Below are 16,793 nucleotides of genomic sequence, written 5' to 3'. Positions count from 1 at the left end.
TTGACCTCTGAAATAAAAACCACAACATTTTTTTAGATCTCTGACCAAATATTAATTCATAAAAAACATGCCGGCATGGTAACCTGCCCTGATGAAGGCCTGTATGGCTGAAACATATTGGCATGTTTTTATGAATCTGTAGCCCTGATGTATTAAAGGCTTTGTATGCATAACCCTCTGACTGCCTCAGACCTCTTCAATAATATACTACATATAATTCTTGATTTGTCAAAATGAGAATATTTCCAAATTCATATAAAAATGTAAATCAGTTCAAGAGAGGAACTATTTATGTTTAGTATTCGCAGTTAAGTCCTCAAGGTGGAGCCAACAGATCGTAAAATCGTGTATCGTGTACCTCCATTGGGTGGCGCTGTAGTCCAAAAACAGGAAGTAAACGCGACACAGAGGAGCGTAGAAGAAGACTTCCCCCACGACTTTGGTGTTTGGCAGCAGCGTCTTTCCTGACCTTCCTGCAGCAGCGTGACAAACTGAAAGGTAAGAGAAGAAGTCACACTTTTTTTTTTAGTTGCATTCACCTCAGTTTTAAAATGCAAATGATTAACTAAACAACCTTAAATTAAAATGAAGCCAACGTCGTTTCTTACTGAGGCTGCGTGTGCTACAGCGAGCTAAGTGGCTAGCTCTAGTTAGCGTCCTTTCCAGGTTATCCGGTGAATGTGCTCAGCAGGGGGGGGCCTTCATTGATTCAAACATTTGAATGGCAGTGTCAAAGTAAATAAAATAAAAAAAACAAAAGGTGCCGCTTCACCTGTTTGTTTTGAGCTCAGTTTCGCAGGTGTCCAAAGTCACTTGTAGGCCTGACACATCTGAGGGTCACGGTTGTATTTTGGGTCCTTCAGCTTCTTCATCAGCTTTAAATCCAGTGACAAGATAATCTGCAGGAGGGAAACCAGGTTAAAAACACACCTGAAGTCAGCATTGGAGCCTAGGGTGTTCAAGTTATTAGTTAAATCTTGTAGTGTTGAAACGTCTTGGACTGTCTGTCCTTCACCTGTGTTTTAGTTGTCAAACTGTAATTTGAAGTTGTGACATCATCCTGAGAGATTTTTTTGACATTTCTTTGTCTTACAGATGGCTGGAAAGGCTTTTACAAACTGGTGGTCCTTGATGAGCCCGTACTACACAAAGGCCTACCAGGAGATGTGGGTGGGCATGGGCATCATGACATACCTGTACTACAAAGTGTCCTATGGAGGTGAGTTCACAGGTGGAACAATAACATGCTCTACATTAGAACTTATTGTACCCTATAACTTGCATTGAAACACACTGTCAGAAACTGCTGTCACATTTACTCTCCCCAAGTACTGAAACGTGAATTTCAGCAGTTGTCATAAAACTCGAGCGGTGTTTCATATTAGTTTGTGCTGAATGTGACTGATATAAGCTGTGCTTGTTTCTGCTCCAGGCAAGAAGGCCTGTGAGTTCACACTTCAAGTCTAAGTAGAAATGCTTACATTATAACTTATAGATATAATCTTTATTATCTTTGTATACAAGGACACAGCGAAACTTCGTTAGCAGCAAACCTTAAACAGCAGCGTTTACAAAAATAATTAAAATATATTTGTGATGTGAGAGAGAAGTGTGCAAAAAGTGGCTGTTCAGTGAATGAATGATGATGATAATAAATAAATAGACAGTTGTGTTCACTGGAAGAATATATACAGTTATTATTTTTGCAGTGACTGATTAATTAAACAAATATAAATATAGAGATATAGTGCAAATAAGTGAAGTTATAGTGCAGTGACTGAATGAATAAATAAATAGACAATTATAAAGCAGTGAGTTACAAAGTTATTAAACAAGTATTATTGAACAGTTAGCTGCAGTTAGGTAATTATTGCACATTGTTGTACCCTATAACTTGCATTGAAACACATTTTTGTCATAAAATGTACTTTACCAAATACTGAAACATGAATGTAAGCAGTTGTCGTAAAACTCAGAGGTGTTTCATATTAGTTTGTGCTGAATGTGACTAATATAAGCTGTGCTTCTTTTTATTCCAGGCAAGAAGGCCGTGAAGGACAGTAAGTGTTCGAACATCTTCTAAACTGACACTATTCAGCTGGAAATTAACCTACAATACTCGTCACAACTTTGGGGTTAAGGTTCAATATGTACACACTGTATATTCATTTTTTTCCAATCGTAAAATAGTTGGCTCTGTATGTTTATAAATTCCACTTCATGTATTGTACAACATACATTTTATTCAATAGCTACAAGAAATTCACACAATTTTATTCACTTGTGAACTATTTCAAGTGTTTTATGTATTTTTATAATTTTGTGCAATGGCCCAAAATATATTTTCATACTCAGTGTATCAAAATTTCCATTAGTGGCTATGCTTACAGACCTTTATGAATATGGGGTAATGGTGTAAATAGTAACAGTACAGATGTATAGCTATTTTGTTTTGACCTTGTATTACTTTATGTTATATAATTTGCTATATGATCTAATTTGTTGGTTATTGTATAAATAATGAAGTTATATATCAGGATTGCCCTTTTATCTTTTTTTAGGGAGCATAATAATCACTTTCATTATTAATAACTTTGTGTAGATTTTATGATTTTTGTCTCTTATTTTCTCTTTAAATTGAAAATAAAGAAATGTCAATTTTAAAAAGGTGACCAAGAAAAATCAAGAGTTGGATGCGGTGCAATTACATGTGATTTCCTCTAGATGTCGCTGACAAATGGCTAATCCAGCTAATACTGGCTGATATTTTAGGGCTCTTTAGCGGTTAAATAAATCAAGAACATGGCCCAGTCTGGGTTGGACAGGATGTGTTTTATGCATCTGGGTTATTAAAAACTTTCTTGTGGTCTTCTTCTTTTTTTCAGAGCCCGCCCATTAAGTTTCCCACCATGCTGACCAACCCTCAGAAACCCAGCTTCACCTTTGAATTTTTTGTTAATATGGAACAAATAAAGTTAATATCCAAACATTTCTTTCGTTCCATGTTTTGTCTTTTTTTCTTTTTGTTGTTGTGGCTGTAAAGAAATACCCGTGTCTATTGAACCTCCATATAGGGCCGAGCAGAAAAACAAGAAATTATATAAAAACAAGGTGTGAGAATTAACCTGTGACCATCTCTCAATGGTGTGTGAGAGAGCAGATTATGATGTCTGTCTCCCCACATTTATAAATGAGTTAGAATGCTTTGCCTATCTTCAGTCAGTACATCCTTTGCTACTGCAGGATGTTTATTCATAGAGATAGTAAGTGAACTTTAGTTTAACCTGTAGGTAGATCGGGTTTACAGTGAGTGAGTTGGCCTCCTTACACACAAATTACAGAACAAAACATGATAAAGTGACAACAGTGATCAATACTTAAGAGAATAACCCGTTAAAGATAAAGTAATCCATCTGTAAGAATATACCAGCAATCAGTAAAACATGGTAAGTGAAAAGAAGGTAGAAATGAAGAGGACTTCAACTTATGGAAATGTAATGAACAGATAAAAGTTAAAAATGTGGAATATCAAGTAAGACTATTTTAAAAAGGAAAAAACTAAATCCTTGTTTTTATGCTTTGCTCAATGCTGTAAAACAAAATAGGTACTTGATAAATCCTTTTTGTTATTTGTGAAGGATCTTCGATTTAGTCGAGTCTGGCTCCATATAACATCTGTAAGGTATTAACATGGCCAATGAGTCACAGTTTGAGCGTACACTAACTAACTGAGTAGACAAACCACAGCACTGCCTCATTTGTTGTTGTGCGTTTGGTCTCGAGTTTGTCATTAGAAATATTTAAATATCTGTGATTGGGGGAGAGTACGTCACACTCATCATAACCAGTTTTTTAGAATCGTGGTTAAATTTAAAACTACATTCAAACCATTCATCTCTGTGAACTTTTGACCTGCTCACATGACGGTAGCATGAAAACTGTTTGTGTTGGCATCAATCAATTGCAAATGAATCAGTTCAACTGGGAGTTTGGTTCATTGAACTGGGAGTGAGCTGACCAGAGTCCTGCCCGGGGGGGCCTGAGGTTTAATACTGGGTGAAGAGTAGAATAAACTGATTTCACTTCCCCAACGTCAATACTGTGTATGTACTGTAGTGATTGGACAGATATGAACAGTGTCAATACTTTAACTCAGTAGAAAAAGATGTCCTTTAGATCAACACCACCATCTACCATTTGAAAACTACATCTCTCTGAAATCTTGATTTTGATAAATCGTCAAATTAAATTACGAGGAAAAGATTCCATAAGTATGAACATTTCCCTTTTACCATCCTTAAACAGATGTTAAAATGTGTCAAATTGCTCTCTTGGGATTGTGAACAACTGATTTCTTTCGCAGGAGCTTTGAGATACTGGTCTGGTGTGTAGGTGTTCATTAATTTGTTCTTCTGTGATTCAAATGAACTTGTGGGTCTGAGTGGGAGCTGACATGGCTGCTTCCTGCTGTTATGCTGCCAAGATCTTTACAGCATGTATGACTGAACAGAAAAAGTTTGAGTCTTATCACAAGCTACATGTGCATAATGGTCATTATTTTGTCTAAGAAGTATATACTATAAGCGAGTATATATTTGCTGATACATTTCCCTTTAAATCAACTAGAACTCATTTTTTTTAAGAAAGTTGATTTGAACTACGGGAGGAAAAACACAGGGTTACTCACTTGGTCCTGATTCTTGGCCCACAATAATGAAATCACGATACAGGGATTCTGTCATCATTGATGTATTGCAAGACTATCATGTGATGCGTCAGGATATGTGATTAAGTGCAGGATGGATGTTTTCATTCACTTCAACTTGGTGCCAGTTTTTGACTGTTCCCATGCTTCATCCTTTTAACGCCACTGCTGTCATACTTTAACCCCTCTGTCATCTTCTTTTATCTCTTTATCTCAAGAGTAACATCTCCTCTGGATTACTTCACTCACTTTAGTCTCAATCATTAAATCAACACCACGCTGATGAGTCATAAACTGGTGACTGAGTCAAATTGACAGGAAAATCTTTGTTAGAGCTCAGTCATTTAAAAAAAAAAATCAAAACTTTTGGCACGAGCAAAACGATCATTTTAACCCTTTTGACCCCTGAAACTACGACCTATTACATGTTGCACGTTGTTGAAAACACGTACAATATGTAATTAATGTCCTGTCTTCTTTCCTCTCCTGTGAATCACTGAGAGACTCCCTTAGTTAAACTTTATTAAGAAGGAGAGGAGGTCCTATGAAGATTGGGCACAATTGCAGCTTATAACATTTAATTAGCTCAATCTCTGTAAAATGAATTGGGTTGAAAGATACCACTGCAGGAGGCATCGTCTACCTTTAATGCTTGTACCTACACTGCAAGCTAGCTACAAATATTATTGTTGTAATGGAAAGGCTCTTGGATAATTTAGAGAGCACAAGCTAAGCTGTTTAGCACCTGCCTGTCCAACAGAAAGCAGACCAACTCTTCCTCACTCTTCATCCCAAGCAGGTGAGGCGGTGAGGGGGCCAAACTGGGGCCAGTTGTTTTGTCAGAGGGGAACATTAAACCCAGGAAAAATAGACAAAGATGATCGCTTTCAAAGTTATATATTATGCCAAATAATAGAATAATGAAATACCATGATTTATATTTCTTTCAGTAACAGTATTTAATGATAGATTGTGAGTCAGGTTGTTGAGTTAAATACTGTGTATGTGTTATTAGGGGGGGCTCTTATTTCTTTTGGGGGGGTGGCCACAGGGGGGACCACGCTCAGTGTTACAGGGGCACTGGCCCCTGTTGGCTTCTGCCTAGAACCGCCCATGATCCCAAGCCAATTAAGGTTCACCATCGTTTTGGAACGGCCTAATATTTTCACTGCCACTATGTCCGTGTCTGACTTATCCACCGATTTGAATGGGGCCCACTCCAGACGTTGAGTTTTATTCACTCCCTAACAAACCTGAGCTCTGTAAGTGACTTGTGGAAACACACTCCCAACCCTGAAACTTCCCGAGTCAACCAAAACGTCAAAATACAAGCAGAGGACGAGGTCTCTGCAGACACAGTCACCAGCACACAGGGTAAACCCCATATTGGCTTATTCCAAGACAGTGAGGCAAAGGGATCATAAAACATTTAAACTCTCTGAAACTAACCAAAAATATGCATCCCTATGGTATAATCCTAAAATTAAAAAAGGTAAACAAACAATTTACTGGGCACAATGGCTAAGGCGAGGTATTAGACTGATTGGGGAACTATTTGAGGATGACCAGATAACAGGATGAGGGATGAATGTAACTTAGACGGTCATGGTCATCTCTGGAAGTATCTGCAAATTAGACACTGTATGGAAAAACATTTTCACTTTCCTAAGGAGAAAAACACAATCGAGCAAAATGTGTCCATGGTTAAACAATAATAAAGGTTGAAATCTTCAGAGGATTTGGGAGAAAGATTTGGGACACTGGATGAGGAGATGTGGGAGAGGATTCTTTTACAGAATGGGAAGTATATCAGAGAAGCGAGAGGCAAATGTATTCAATATAAAACACTGAATAGATATTATTACACCCCTGCAAGACTTAATAGTATGGGTTTAATCCAAAGTAGTTCATGTGGGAAATGTAAATCAGAATGTGGTACATATATTCACGCTTTATGGGAATGCCGAATGGTTTTCCCATTATGGAACAATGTTTTAGCACTTATGGAGGACTGGTTGGGATGCCAACTTCCCAGATCACCTCAGCTTTGTCTCCTGGGGGATAAAGGTGTAGTACCCTATTTAAGCAAATGTTCATTTAAAGTTTTAACAACTGGCTTAACAACATGTGCTCGGCTAATTCTCAGATTTAGGAAAGAATCAAGAACTCCGACGCTGGAAATGTGGAAAGAAGAAATGATGACAATAGCTGCTTGTGAAAATATGCTTGGAAAGCTGAACTGGAAAAATGACATTTCTAAGGAGCAACGGAACAATTTTAGCCAGTTTATATCAGGAGAACGCAACACATCACTGCCAGGGTGTTGATTGACTTTTGTTTGTTTACAAGCACATGTCATACGCCCTCCTTCTGCTGATGCACCGCTGATACTTTCTGCATCGTTGTTTCTCATTTCTGTCATGCATTTATTGTCTATTATGTTTCCTGCCTGTTTTGTTGTTCCCTTTAAGTCTGTTTGTTTGTTTTTTTTTATAATTTTTTGCCATTATAATGTTGTTATAAAAATCAATAAAATATAAATTATATTTAAAAAAAAAGTAAGAGGTTTGTTTTTTGTGTATGAACCTTACACCGTGGAGATGGCGAGCTAAAACCAACGAGATCTACCCTGCCTACAAGTTGGTATAGATCTAAAAAGACATTCAAACACGGATCGAAAGACATTGACTTTATTTTTGTGTTTTTTGATGGACCCAAGAAGCGTTTTCTGATTAAGAGGGTATTTATGTTGGTTGTTTGAACTTATTGTTTTGTTATATTGGAAGTATGTTTTACGTGAAATACAATAATGATTATTTAAATGTATTTGTGTTTGGATTTTGTTAGTATTCACATTTGAGCTCCTTAGAGACCTACCTTATTTCTTCCTAATTTAAATTTGACTTAAATGCACAATTAGCCCACATGCTGCATATAACTTAAAAAGTGTCGATTGAGCAGCATTATCCTACTTTTGTGTAAGTTTATATTTTACAAACTCTACCTTTAACCTGAGAGAGCACAGTAGAATAATTGATGGAAAATCGTGATTTGTTTATAAAACAATAAAGATAGAAAGATGTATAAAGGGCTTTCTGATGTGTATGTTTATTTAAAAACGATGTAAACTATAAAATAAGTTCGATTGACTTCACTAGTTAATTCTGTGTGTAGGTGGTGGGGTGGGAAAGAGAGAGGGATCGCGCTCCCTCCCACCGACTGTGACTGCGCTCCCTTTTTTTTTTTTTTTCCTCCCCCCCCCCCCCCCCTACACACACACACACACACACACACACACACACACACACAGTCAAACATGGCGAAACTCTTTGCCATCATACCGCCACCCTCACCCTCACCATCATCCGCTTTATCGCTATCACCGTCATTATCTTCACTACTATCAACACCATTATCTCCGGTACCGTGATGACCCGGGAGGATGGAGAAGTTGTCGGCGAGCCTGTCGGAGATCACTTGGAGCCCGTTGGCGCTGCCGCTGGATGCGGTGGTCAGCAAGTTCCGTCTGCCCACTCTGGTGCGCCTCGCCCACGGTAAGAGACTGGAGACCCCCCTCCAGCAGGTGCCTTGAGCTCCTGCGAGACCCTGAGAAAAACTTTTCTTTATTTATTTTATTTTTTGCACAGCTGCATTTCTCTGTCAAATGTCAAATTACAGTACTTAACACTCCTCTGTCGTTTCACGTCACCACTCATGAGGTTACCGTGACAGCGTGTTGTTAAAATGAATTTGTGTTTTCAAACAGGAAACGAGTTTAAACTTTAACATTTTTTTTATTTTTATTTTTTAGAGGAATATTTGTTTCGAGGGGTTTTTGTGAGTTTTAATTGCGCTTGCGTGTGAAAACAAGTGCAGCAATTTTCGAAGAATCTTGTGGAGGATTTTTAAGGGTCAAGATGAACGAGGAAAGTGCTGCTTCCGGTCAAACCCTTCACAATAAAATATTGTTAAACTTTGTAAAGTAAAACAACAACAACTAGGATAAACAGCTCGTGTTGTTGGGTTCTTGTGTTGTTGGGTTCTTATAATGGTTCTTGTGACGGTCGGGTTCTATATGTCTGTTGGGTATCGTCCACTTTGGGTTCTTTTCTGTTGAATTGTGTTTAATTATTTTTAGTATTTTGCATTTGTTTGTTCTTGCTGTTGTTAATGTTCTTCTGTGTTTGCTTCAGTTTGCTTTGTTCTTGTTTGTCAAAGCACTTTGTAAACCTGTGTTCTTAAAAGGTGCTATATAAATAAAGTTATTATTATTATTACTAAATAGGCCTATATGAGGAAAATCAAGCCCTATTAGGGAAATATTAATAATTCTACCCTATGATTTGAGCAGACAGCTTTTAAAGTGGATAATTTAGTAGTTTAAACCAAAAAAACTCAACTTTCATGATATTTACATAGTATTGCACAAAATGCTGACGTCATTGAAAATTGCTTAAATGTCACTCAGTGCTCATGAAATTTAGTTGATGGTGCTGTCCCAAAAACAAGAGTGTAGCCCAACTTTGAATCCTTACACCACACCTACTACACCTATAGAGAAACTTGTGCAATGTCAGTAACAATACGAAGTGCAATAAGTAAACAAAAACAAGTGCAATTTAGCTTTAACTAACTTTTTGTCGCGCTGCTGTTCTTCATGATTGACATCTTTTGTGAAACGCTGAATCCAAAATAAACCCTAAATGCATGATTTTTATTTACTAAACAGGCATTTTAATCAGAGGGTAGCTGATAGCTAGCTGTAGCTTCACCTGACTGCATCAATATGGTGTGAAAACATGGCCATTATAGTTAGGGGGCCCCATCAAATCTTGTACCAGTGATGACAACAATGTATTTAAGAGAAATTGGTTACATGTTAGGGATAATACACTGTATCGACACCATCCAGAATTTCTGAAAGTTGATATCAGTCAGCAGCACAGTATTCTCATGTCTACCAAAATGTGAGCCTCTTCATTTCCCCACCCCAAATATCTTGGAGAGTAGATCTCTCTCGCTACTTTATATGAGCCTGTATCGTTGAGCGACTAGTTCCTGTTACACTTTTTAACTCTGGCTGACATATACAACAAAAATAGCTTGACCATGTGTTGATTAAAATAGCTTGATTGATAACCATTTTTTAAATACTGAATTGTGTGTAAGTAATATTATTGATGGAAAATGACAACCTGCTATATTTATAAGTTTTAATCACAGGGTTACGTTGGTGCTCTTATTTTTTAAACCATCTCGGTCTAAATTCCGGTGTTCCTTTGTTTGATTCCTGCAAGCTTGACGTCGCTGCAGCACCGAAACTCGGACACAAGACTTTCCCAGTTCACTCCAACCCCACTGACATGTAGGGTAGTCATTCTGAAAGAAACGGGCCCAGTTTTTTCTATTTATTTTGTTTCATGTTTCACCGCCAACACGATTCCCTGCTTCACCAGATTTGGTGTCTTTACTTTTGGGAAGCGTCGATGGGTGTCATGGCCAAAATTGTTCCAGTCCAGCGAGGCCCGGAAAGCCACAAAGTGTCTGTTGTGCTGCTCAAGTGCTGCTCAATTCTTTTCATATGTAAATGCTGTAATCTGTCGGTGAATGTTGTGAATACTAACGAGCAGCGACTGGGAGGAAAAAAAAACCTTCAACTTCCCTCTGCAGACAAATGAAAGCGTGCACCCATGCCGAGCCGCAACTGTACCCAAAAAAATGACGCACCTGAACTTGTGCGTGCGCATATTATGGAGGGATTAGTTGAGCACGCAGGTGTTTATTAACCGAGCTTTACGGAACCCTGTTTGTTTGCTTAACCAGGCAACACAAAGAGGGTGGTTAGTTATTTACAACACGCCATGATGTCAGCATTTTGTGCAAAAAAAAAAGTTCCCTCATATTTTCCCCATCAACAACAAACAAACAAAAGCTGTGTTTTATTCATGGAGAGCTTGTGTGTCAGTGGTATGTAAGTGCGGGGGTGTAATTCACTGTGATGGGGGTTTTCCTGGTGGCCGGCAACATGAATGTTCCTGACTGCATACTATCAAATTAAATACTTGGCTTAAGTTACAGTGTGGCAAGCAATTAGTCTTCTTCATGTCAATTTATTATGCGCAGATAACCAAAATCACATGGATTGCGACAATTTAATCATTCCAACCAAAGGGAAATTAATGTGGTTGTGAGCAGTGGAACCAGTAATATTTCTTGAAGAATATATTTCTTGAAGCTCCTGTGAGGAGTTTTTAGCTGATTATGAAATAAATGATTATCAGTACTGAAGCTTCTTTATGAGCTGTAAAATGAATCGAGAACATCGGGGATAAGATTCAACAATTGTTTAAAGTGCGGATGTAAAAGACCAACTCAACTAAGACATCAAATATACCACTTTGTCCACACAGGGATCCAAAATCGACACAAAACAAAAGTTCCTCACTGTAGTTTTAAGTGGAATTTGGAGGTAGACTACCTTACTTTAGTATTCTTAAAATGCATATTTTAAAGAGTAATTTGGTACTTTTTCTTCATTTATTTGCCAGCTAAAGTCGTTATTTTATGTGGATCAGGGTGTCACATTGAAAACTTGAATATTTTAAGATATACTGAGGTTTTTTCACAAAAAATTTAAAGGGTGTCCATGTTCATAGCAATTTCGCATGAGGAGTAGCTACTTTCACTGACGCCTATGTTGCTGATAGTAGCCAGGACTTCTTTTATATTTCTATGCTGGCTTCTTGATGTCATTTTTCAAGATAGTCCAATGATTTAGATAAAATTCAATACTTTTTATTTCTAAACCCATTCAATTTCTACAATTGTGATGACTGATAGAATTGAAAATGTAATAATTGTGTTTGGTACTGAAACATTGCTAACATATTTTTGTAATGTAGACATGTGTGCAGGAGTTATCTTGCATATTTAGGTCATCAAAAACAAGAAATGACCCGATGTTGTGTGTCTAGGAGTTCCATTTTGTCGCTGTGGTGTCCAAACTGTTATCAGAATTGTTTAGAATTACTAAAAAGGTATCAAAGTTTAAAATGTTGGTCTCTTGACAACCTTAATTGCACCTCACTTTGAGTTGTTGTACCTTTGACTGGTACCTTTTGTATGAATGAGATCTTGAAAACACTCCTCTCCAATCAAACAGACATGTGTCAGAGCTTTAAAAACTGTGTTTTCACCTCCAGATATTGGCTCTGAAGTCTTTTTGACTGGTAGTACTATTCAGTAACTCTTATGAAGTAGTTACCATTGAAATCTGTTGACAGCAAAGACTTCGACTTATCCAGTGTAGCCATGTTATATTTGCAAAATGGCATTGCTGTTGTGTACAGATTTCGCTTTGAGTACCAAAAAAAAACATGTTTCTATTAGCCAATTATGTCAACTGACCTGCAGCTAAATATTGGAGTATTGGAGCATTGGTGTCGAGCCTCAGGCGACAAACACTTTAAAAGGATTTTTTTTAGTCGCAGCCGTTCATCAGCAGCTGGAACATAAAGCATCCCTGTGATCTGTGTGTGAGTGTGAATGAGACAGGGAGACCGAGCTGTGTGTGTGTGTGTGTGTTTGTGTTGTGATTGAGTTGTACCGCTGTGCTTTCAGCAGAAATCAATGCTGTTGTGTGACATGATGGCCTCGGTTTAAGCTGGAACTCTGTGTGTGTGTGTGTGTGTGTGTGTGTGTGGGTTCATGGGGGCAGTGTAATAGTTGGTTGTCAGTTGCATCGTGGGCCGTGATGAGTATGTTGGGGCTGATGAACAGTCAAGGAGAGTGGTAATTATGCACACAGAATCCTGAATGTTTGTGTGTGTGTGTGCTTGCATGTGTGTCGGGAAGTTTGTTTCTTGTTGCTGTGCATTTTAGTGTGACTTTAAAAATGCAAAATGTGTTTTTTCATGGGCTATTTCTTCAATCCTAATCCCATTCTGTGTGTGTGTGTGTGTGTGTGTGTGTGTGTGTGTGTGTGTGTGTGTGTGTGTGTGTGTGTGTGTGTGTGTGTGTGTGTGTGTGTGTGTGTGTGTGTGTGTGTGTGTGTGTGTGTATGCTACAGGTGAATGTGTGGAGGGTCTGTCCGAGGAGGATGTGGTGCTTTTACACTCCTGTCGTCAGTGGACCACAGTGACCGCCCACAGCTTAGAGGAGGGACATTACGTCATCGGACCCAAGATTGACATCCCTCTGCAGTACCAGGGTGAGCACACACACACACACACACACACACACACACACACACACACACACACACACACACACAGTCTTACATAAAGATGTCTTAACAGTCAGTCAAAAGTTCAACCTTTCTCTAAAAAGCTATTTGTCATTTAAATGTTTGTTTCCTCTGGGGGGGAACCCAGAGGTCATAGTTTTCCACTTGCTCTATTCTTGTTTGGGGAAAATGTCTCTTTAAGGCAAACAAGCTTATTAAAGTGACTTAAGGGATTAAGCTGATAAACTGATAGTGGCAAGTAATGTCCGCCGGTTGTTCCCCATGATCCAAAGATGAACAAAAATACGATAAGGTCAAACTCGACATTTCATTCAGTTGTGAACAAAGTTGATAAGATTTGTCCACCGATGGAGCAGGATCCCGTATTTACAGTACAAGTGGAACAGGCTTCTATTTCCTGGTGTTTGGTTATTAACTTTCTTAGCAGGTATCAATCAAAAGCTCACACCTTTAAAGTTTGACAGAAGACAAACCCCAAAGGTATAAACAGCCAGAATCAAGAAGGAGTTTTTCAATGAACAGTCTCACATTATTAAAACAGTCACAATGAATTTCAGCCTGTTTGTTAAAACAAGAGTAAAACAGTGAAGCTTTTTTGAGATATCGACCAAATTGTTGCAGACAGACATGAATAAAACCAACGTAACAACATTATATCGACAAAGAGCTGCAGTCATTACACCTGCAGAGGTGGCTGGCAGCACTCACGACCTCCTTTTAAGAGCGCTACTCACTGGCGCTTATTGTTGCTAGGTTGCGAGAGTCAACCTCTACTATTCCTGGTAATGGCCGTTTCAGTGGATCAGTCTAAATCCAATAAAGACTTTGTATATTAAACTCTGCGCTTATAGCGAGCACCGCAGTCAATCAATCAGTCATTTGTACAGCACCAGTTCATAACAAGTGTTGTCTCGAGACGCTTTACAAAAGAGAATATGGGATAATATGCAGGAAGGATTTCTCACGTTCCTCTTGTCCACACTTCCTTGCCGCCTAGTGCACATGCTCACTTCAAATATGATTATTTCATGGGATTTACTTTGGTTCATTCAAGTTTCTACACATTTTATTTGGCCGAAGTGATCCCAGTCACTCACAGTTATTGTATCATGTGTTACACAAACTCAGAACATTACAACTTTCATTATAACATTTTTAAATCAATCATGTCAGGCTGCGAATATCAAAGGATCATCTCACAAAAACCTGGAGGGATAAATATTTATGTACATACAACAGACCCTAACGTTTCTCTTTAATACTCCTGAGAGAAACTTTTCATTTGTGATCAAATGTTAGGTTTTATTTCCTTGCTGGTCCTACCCGGTACATGAGCAGGTAGTGTGTTTTGCCTCTCACAGGGGCTTTGATACAACCCAGGCCACATTAACACACAAACCAGATGTATTTATATACACATGACCTTCCCTGACTCCTCCTGTACCACTGACCTGCCGTCTTCCTGCTGAATGAGTCTAATCACTATGACCTCACCGGAGCTCCATCACCACACCGTCTCATTGTTCAGACGCTCTGACCAGTCACATCATCGGCTGTGTAACTGGATCCTAATGCCTCCTCTTCATTGTTTCCTCCTCTGATGGAGCGCTGATGTCACCTCAAACAACTGATGCCTCTCAGGCTGCTTTTTCGGAAGAATGAAGGAATATTTGAATGGGTTGGGGGGGCTGAAGGGGGGCAGGTTGGTGAGCTCATTGTCGTTTTTGTCTAAGCATTTCACAGCGGAAACAGGAGCAATTAATATGAGCAACATGAGCAGCATGAAGTAAACAACTTCAAGTCAAGTACTCGGCTATTAAGGCAACCTAACAGAGAGTACGTTAGCGTGCAGTTTGAAAAAAGTCGATTTATTGTGTTAGTCCAACTAAAAGTGCACTTTACAAATACGTGTTAACATGTTAGTCACACTGAAATCGAATTTCTCAAAGGAGGACTAACACACACTGGACCAAACATTCTGTTCATGCTCCACAGTTCCCACGCCGGGCTTTGATCATCAAGTCAAATAGCATAAATATGTAGCATAGCGGAAGTCTCCTTGACGACTGTATTCGGATATTAGCATAAGCTAGAGGGATAGCACGCATCACATTTGTACCAAAAGTAAATCATAGAGTTTGTAAGAAATGTAAAGTTGTCCGTGTTTTCACAGTTCAACATACAACCAGTTTGCCACTCGCTAACTTGTTAGCATGGTCGACCAGGAGAAGGTCCAATAATTACTTGCTGAAAGGGGGCATAGCGCCACCTACCATAGCGAAGTCGGAAATACTTCCGTCATAGATCTATTATCTGGACAGGACCAGAGCTCGACTTTACATTGCATGTAAACGTACTGAGTGTCAACACCATGACGGTGAAAATGAAGACGTTCCCCCTTTAGACCCTTTTAAGCTAAATACTAAGGGACTCAACTACAAACCTTCCTTCAGGATGTTTCTGCCTTTCCACCACACGAGAACATCCACGAATAAGCATAAGAAGAGTTCTGTTACAAACTAACTTCAACAGTTTTTTATTTTTAAAAACATTATCACATTATCACATCTTAAAACCAGACAGACGAGACACAGGTGAGAGTGATGAAGGCAATCGAAAAGGGAGGGAAACACACACAGGGGGAGGAAGTAAGACTAGACATGATACACAGGGGTAAGAACTACAAAATAAAACAGGAAACACTGAAAACTAAACTCAGGATTATCAACGATAAAATGCACAGGAAACAGAAACACAAGGACAAGAAATGACAAAATAAAACAGGAAATCACAACTAAGCAACAACAACAAGGAAACAAACAAACTAAACAAAGGTCAATCATGACAAATTCTTTTCTTCAGATTGTTATTTTTCAGTCTTTAATTGGACAAAATGTTTTTTTTTCTGGCTTGTCAGGAAGTGTTTATCAGAATCAAATGTATTGCCACGTAGATTTAAACACAAAAGAATTATGTCTCTGTGTTTTTGGCTTAATAGAAATGACAACAGGAGTGGAATATAAAAAAATAGAAAGTTTGGAACAGCCATATTCTTACTGTCAGTGAACTTAAACAGAATACGATTTTTAAAGTACAAAGAAGGTAACATGTGGTAAAGTTGTGCAAGACTGGGCAACCTGATGGTACTTTAAATCTCTTTCAGTGAGTAGCGTCCAGCTGCAGCCCCGGAGCAGAAGCGCCTGACGTGACAGAAGCCCCTGACTCATGATGTATCAGTATCTACAGTTTAAATCCCCTTTCATGTTGTATCTGTGATTCTCAAACGTGAACATCAGATTAGGGGCGGCTGCAGCTACATGTCCCATGTGTCCTTGGGCAAGACACTAAACTGCTGCTTCGTTGATGGAGTATGAGAAACAGAATGGTATTAGTTCCTTCTGATGGCTGCCTTCAGTGAGTGAATGAGTAGGTGTGACCTGCAGTGTAAAAGCGCTTTGAGTGGTCAGAAGACCAGAAAAGACCATTAAGCATAAGAAGTGGCTTATTGCTAACGTTGGCTGTGTTCTGCATGTAGCTAATGGTGTTTTCAAATCGTTGAAATCTCTCTCCCAATTTTCAGTCTCCATTATCTTTGTAGTTTCTTATCAATAAGTCACCGCCGTCACACCAGGGGCTTATGTCACACCTTGGACTTTAGTCATGCCAGGGGGGCTGCTCCAAATAGTTTTGGCTTCCAGTATAAAGTTAGACACAGTGTTGCATTAGCTGCAGCATTGCATCAACCCGATAACCTTCTGAGCTGTGATCCATTTTAACGATGCATTCCGGTAGACACGATAAAAAACGCCAGCCAGCAAGTCCCATTTAAATGCATGGACACTT

General features: G+C 38.8%; 2 protein-coding genes across 2 annotated transcripts in view; both read left to right on the top strand.

Moving 5' to 3' along the window:
• Nucleotides 1-339: 339 nt before the first annotated feature.
• atp5mj (ATP synthase membrane subunit j) lies at nt 340-2,992 on the top strand. Its single transcript, XM_020626985.3, has 4 exons — nt 340-498; nt 1,096-1,219; nt 2,040-2,060; nt 2,886-2,992. Exons 2-4 carry the CDS (start codon nt 1,096-1,098, stop codon nt 2,897-2,899), a joined length of 159 nt encoding a protein of 52 aa, XP_020482641.1. The 5' UTR covers nt 340-498; the 3' UTR covers nt 2,900-2,992.
• A 4,993-nt stretch (nt 2,993-7,985) lies between these two features.
• The window catches only part of gareml (GRB2 associated, regulator of MAPK1-like), a 19,418-nt gene continuing 10,610 nt past the window's right edge, over nt 7,986-16,793 (top strand). The window contains exons 1-2 of the mRNA XM_020639949.3: nt 7,986-8,259; nt 12,774-12,914. Coding sequence (XP_020495605.1) covers nt 8,148-8,259; nt 12,774-12,914 — 253 coding nt within the window. The 5' untranslated portion in view covers nt 7,986-8,147. The remainder of the gene's footprint in view (nt 8,260-12,773; nt 12,915-16,793) is intronic.

This window comes from Labrus bergylta, chromosome 15, assembly GCF_963930695.1.
Source record: "Labrus bergylta chromosome 15, fLabBer1.1, whole genome shotgun sequence".
Lineage (NCBI taxonomy): Eukaryota > Metazoa > Chordata > Actinopteri > Labriformes > Labridae > Labrus > Labrus bergylta.
This window is presented reverse-complemented; position numbering and strand designations above follow the sequence as displayed.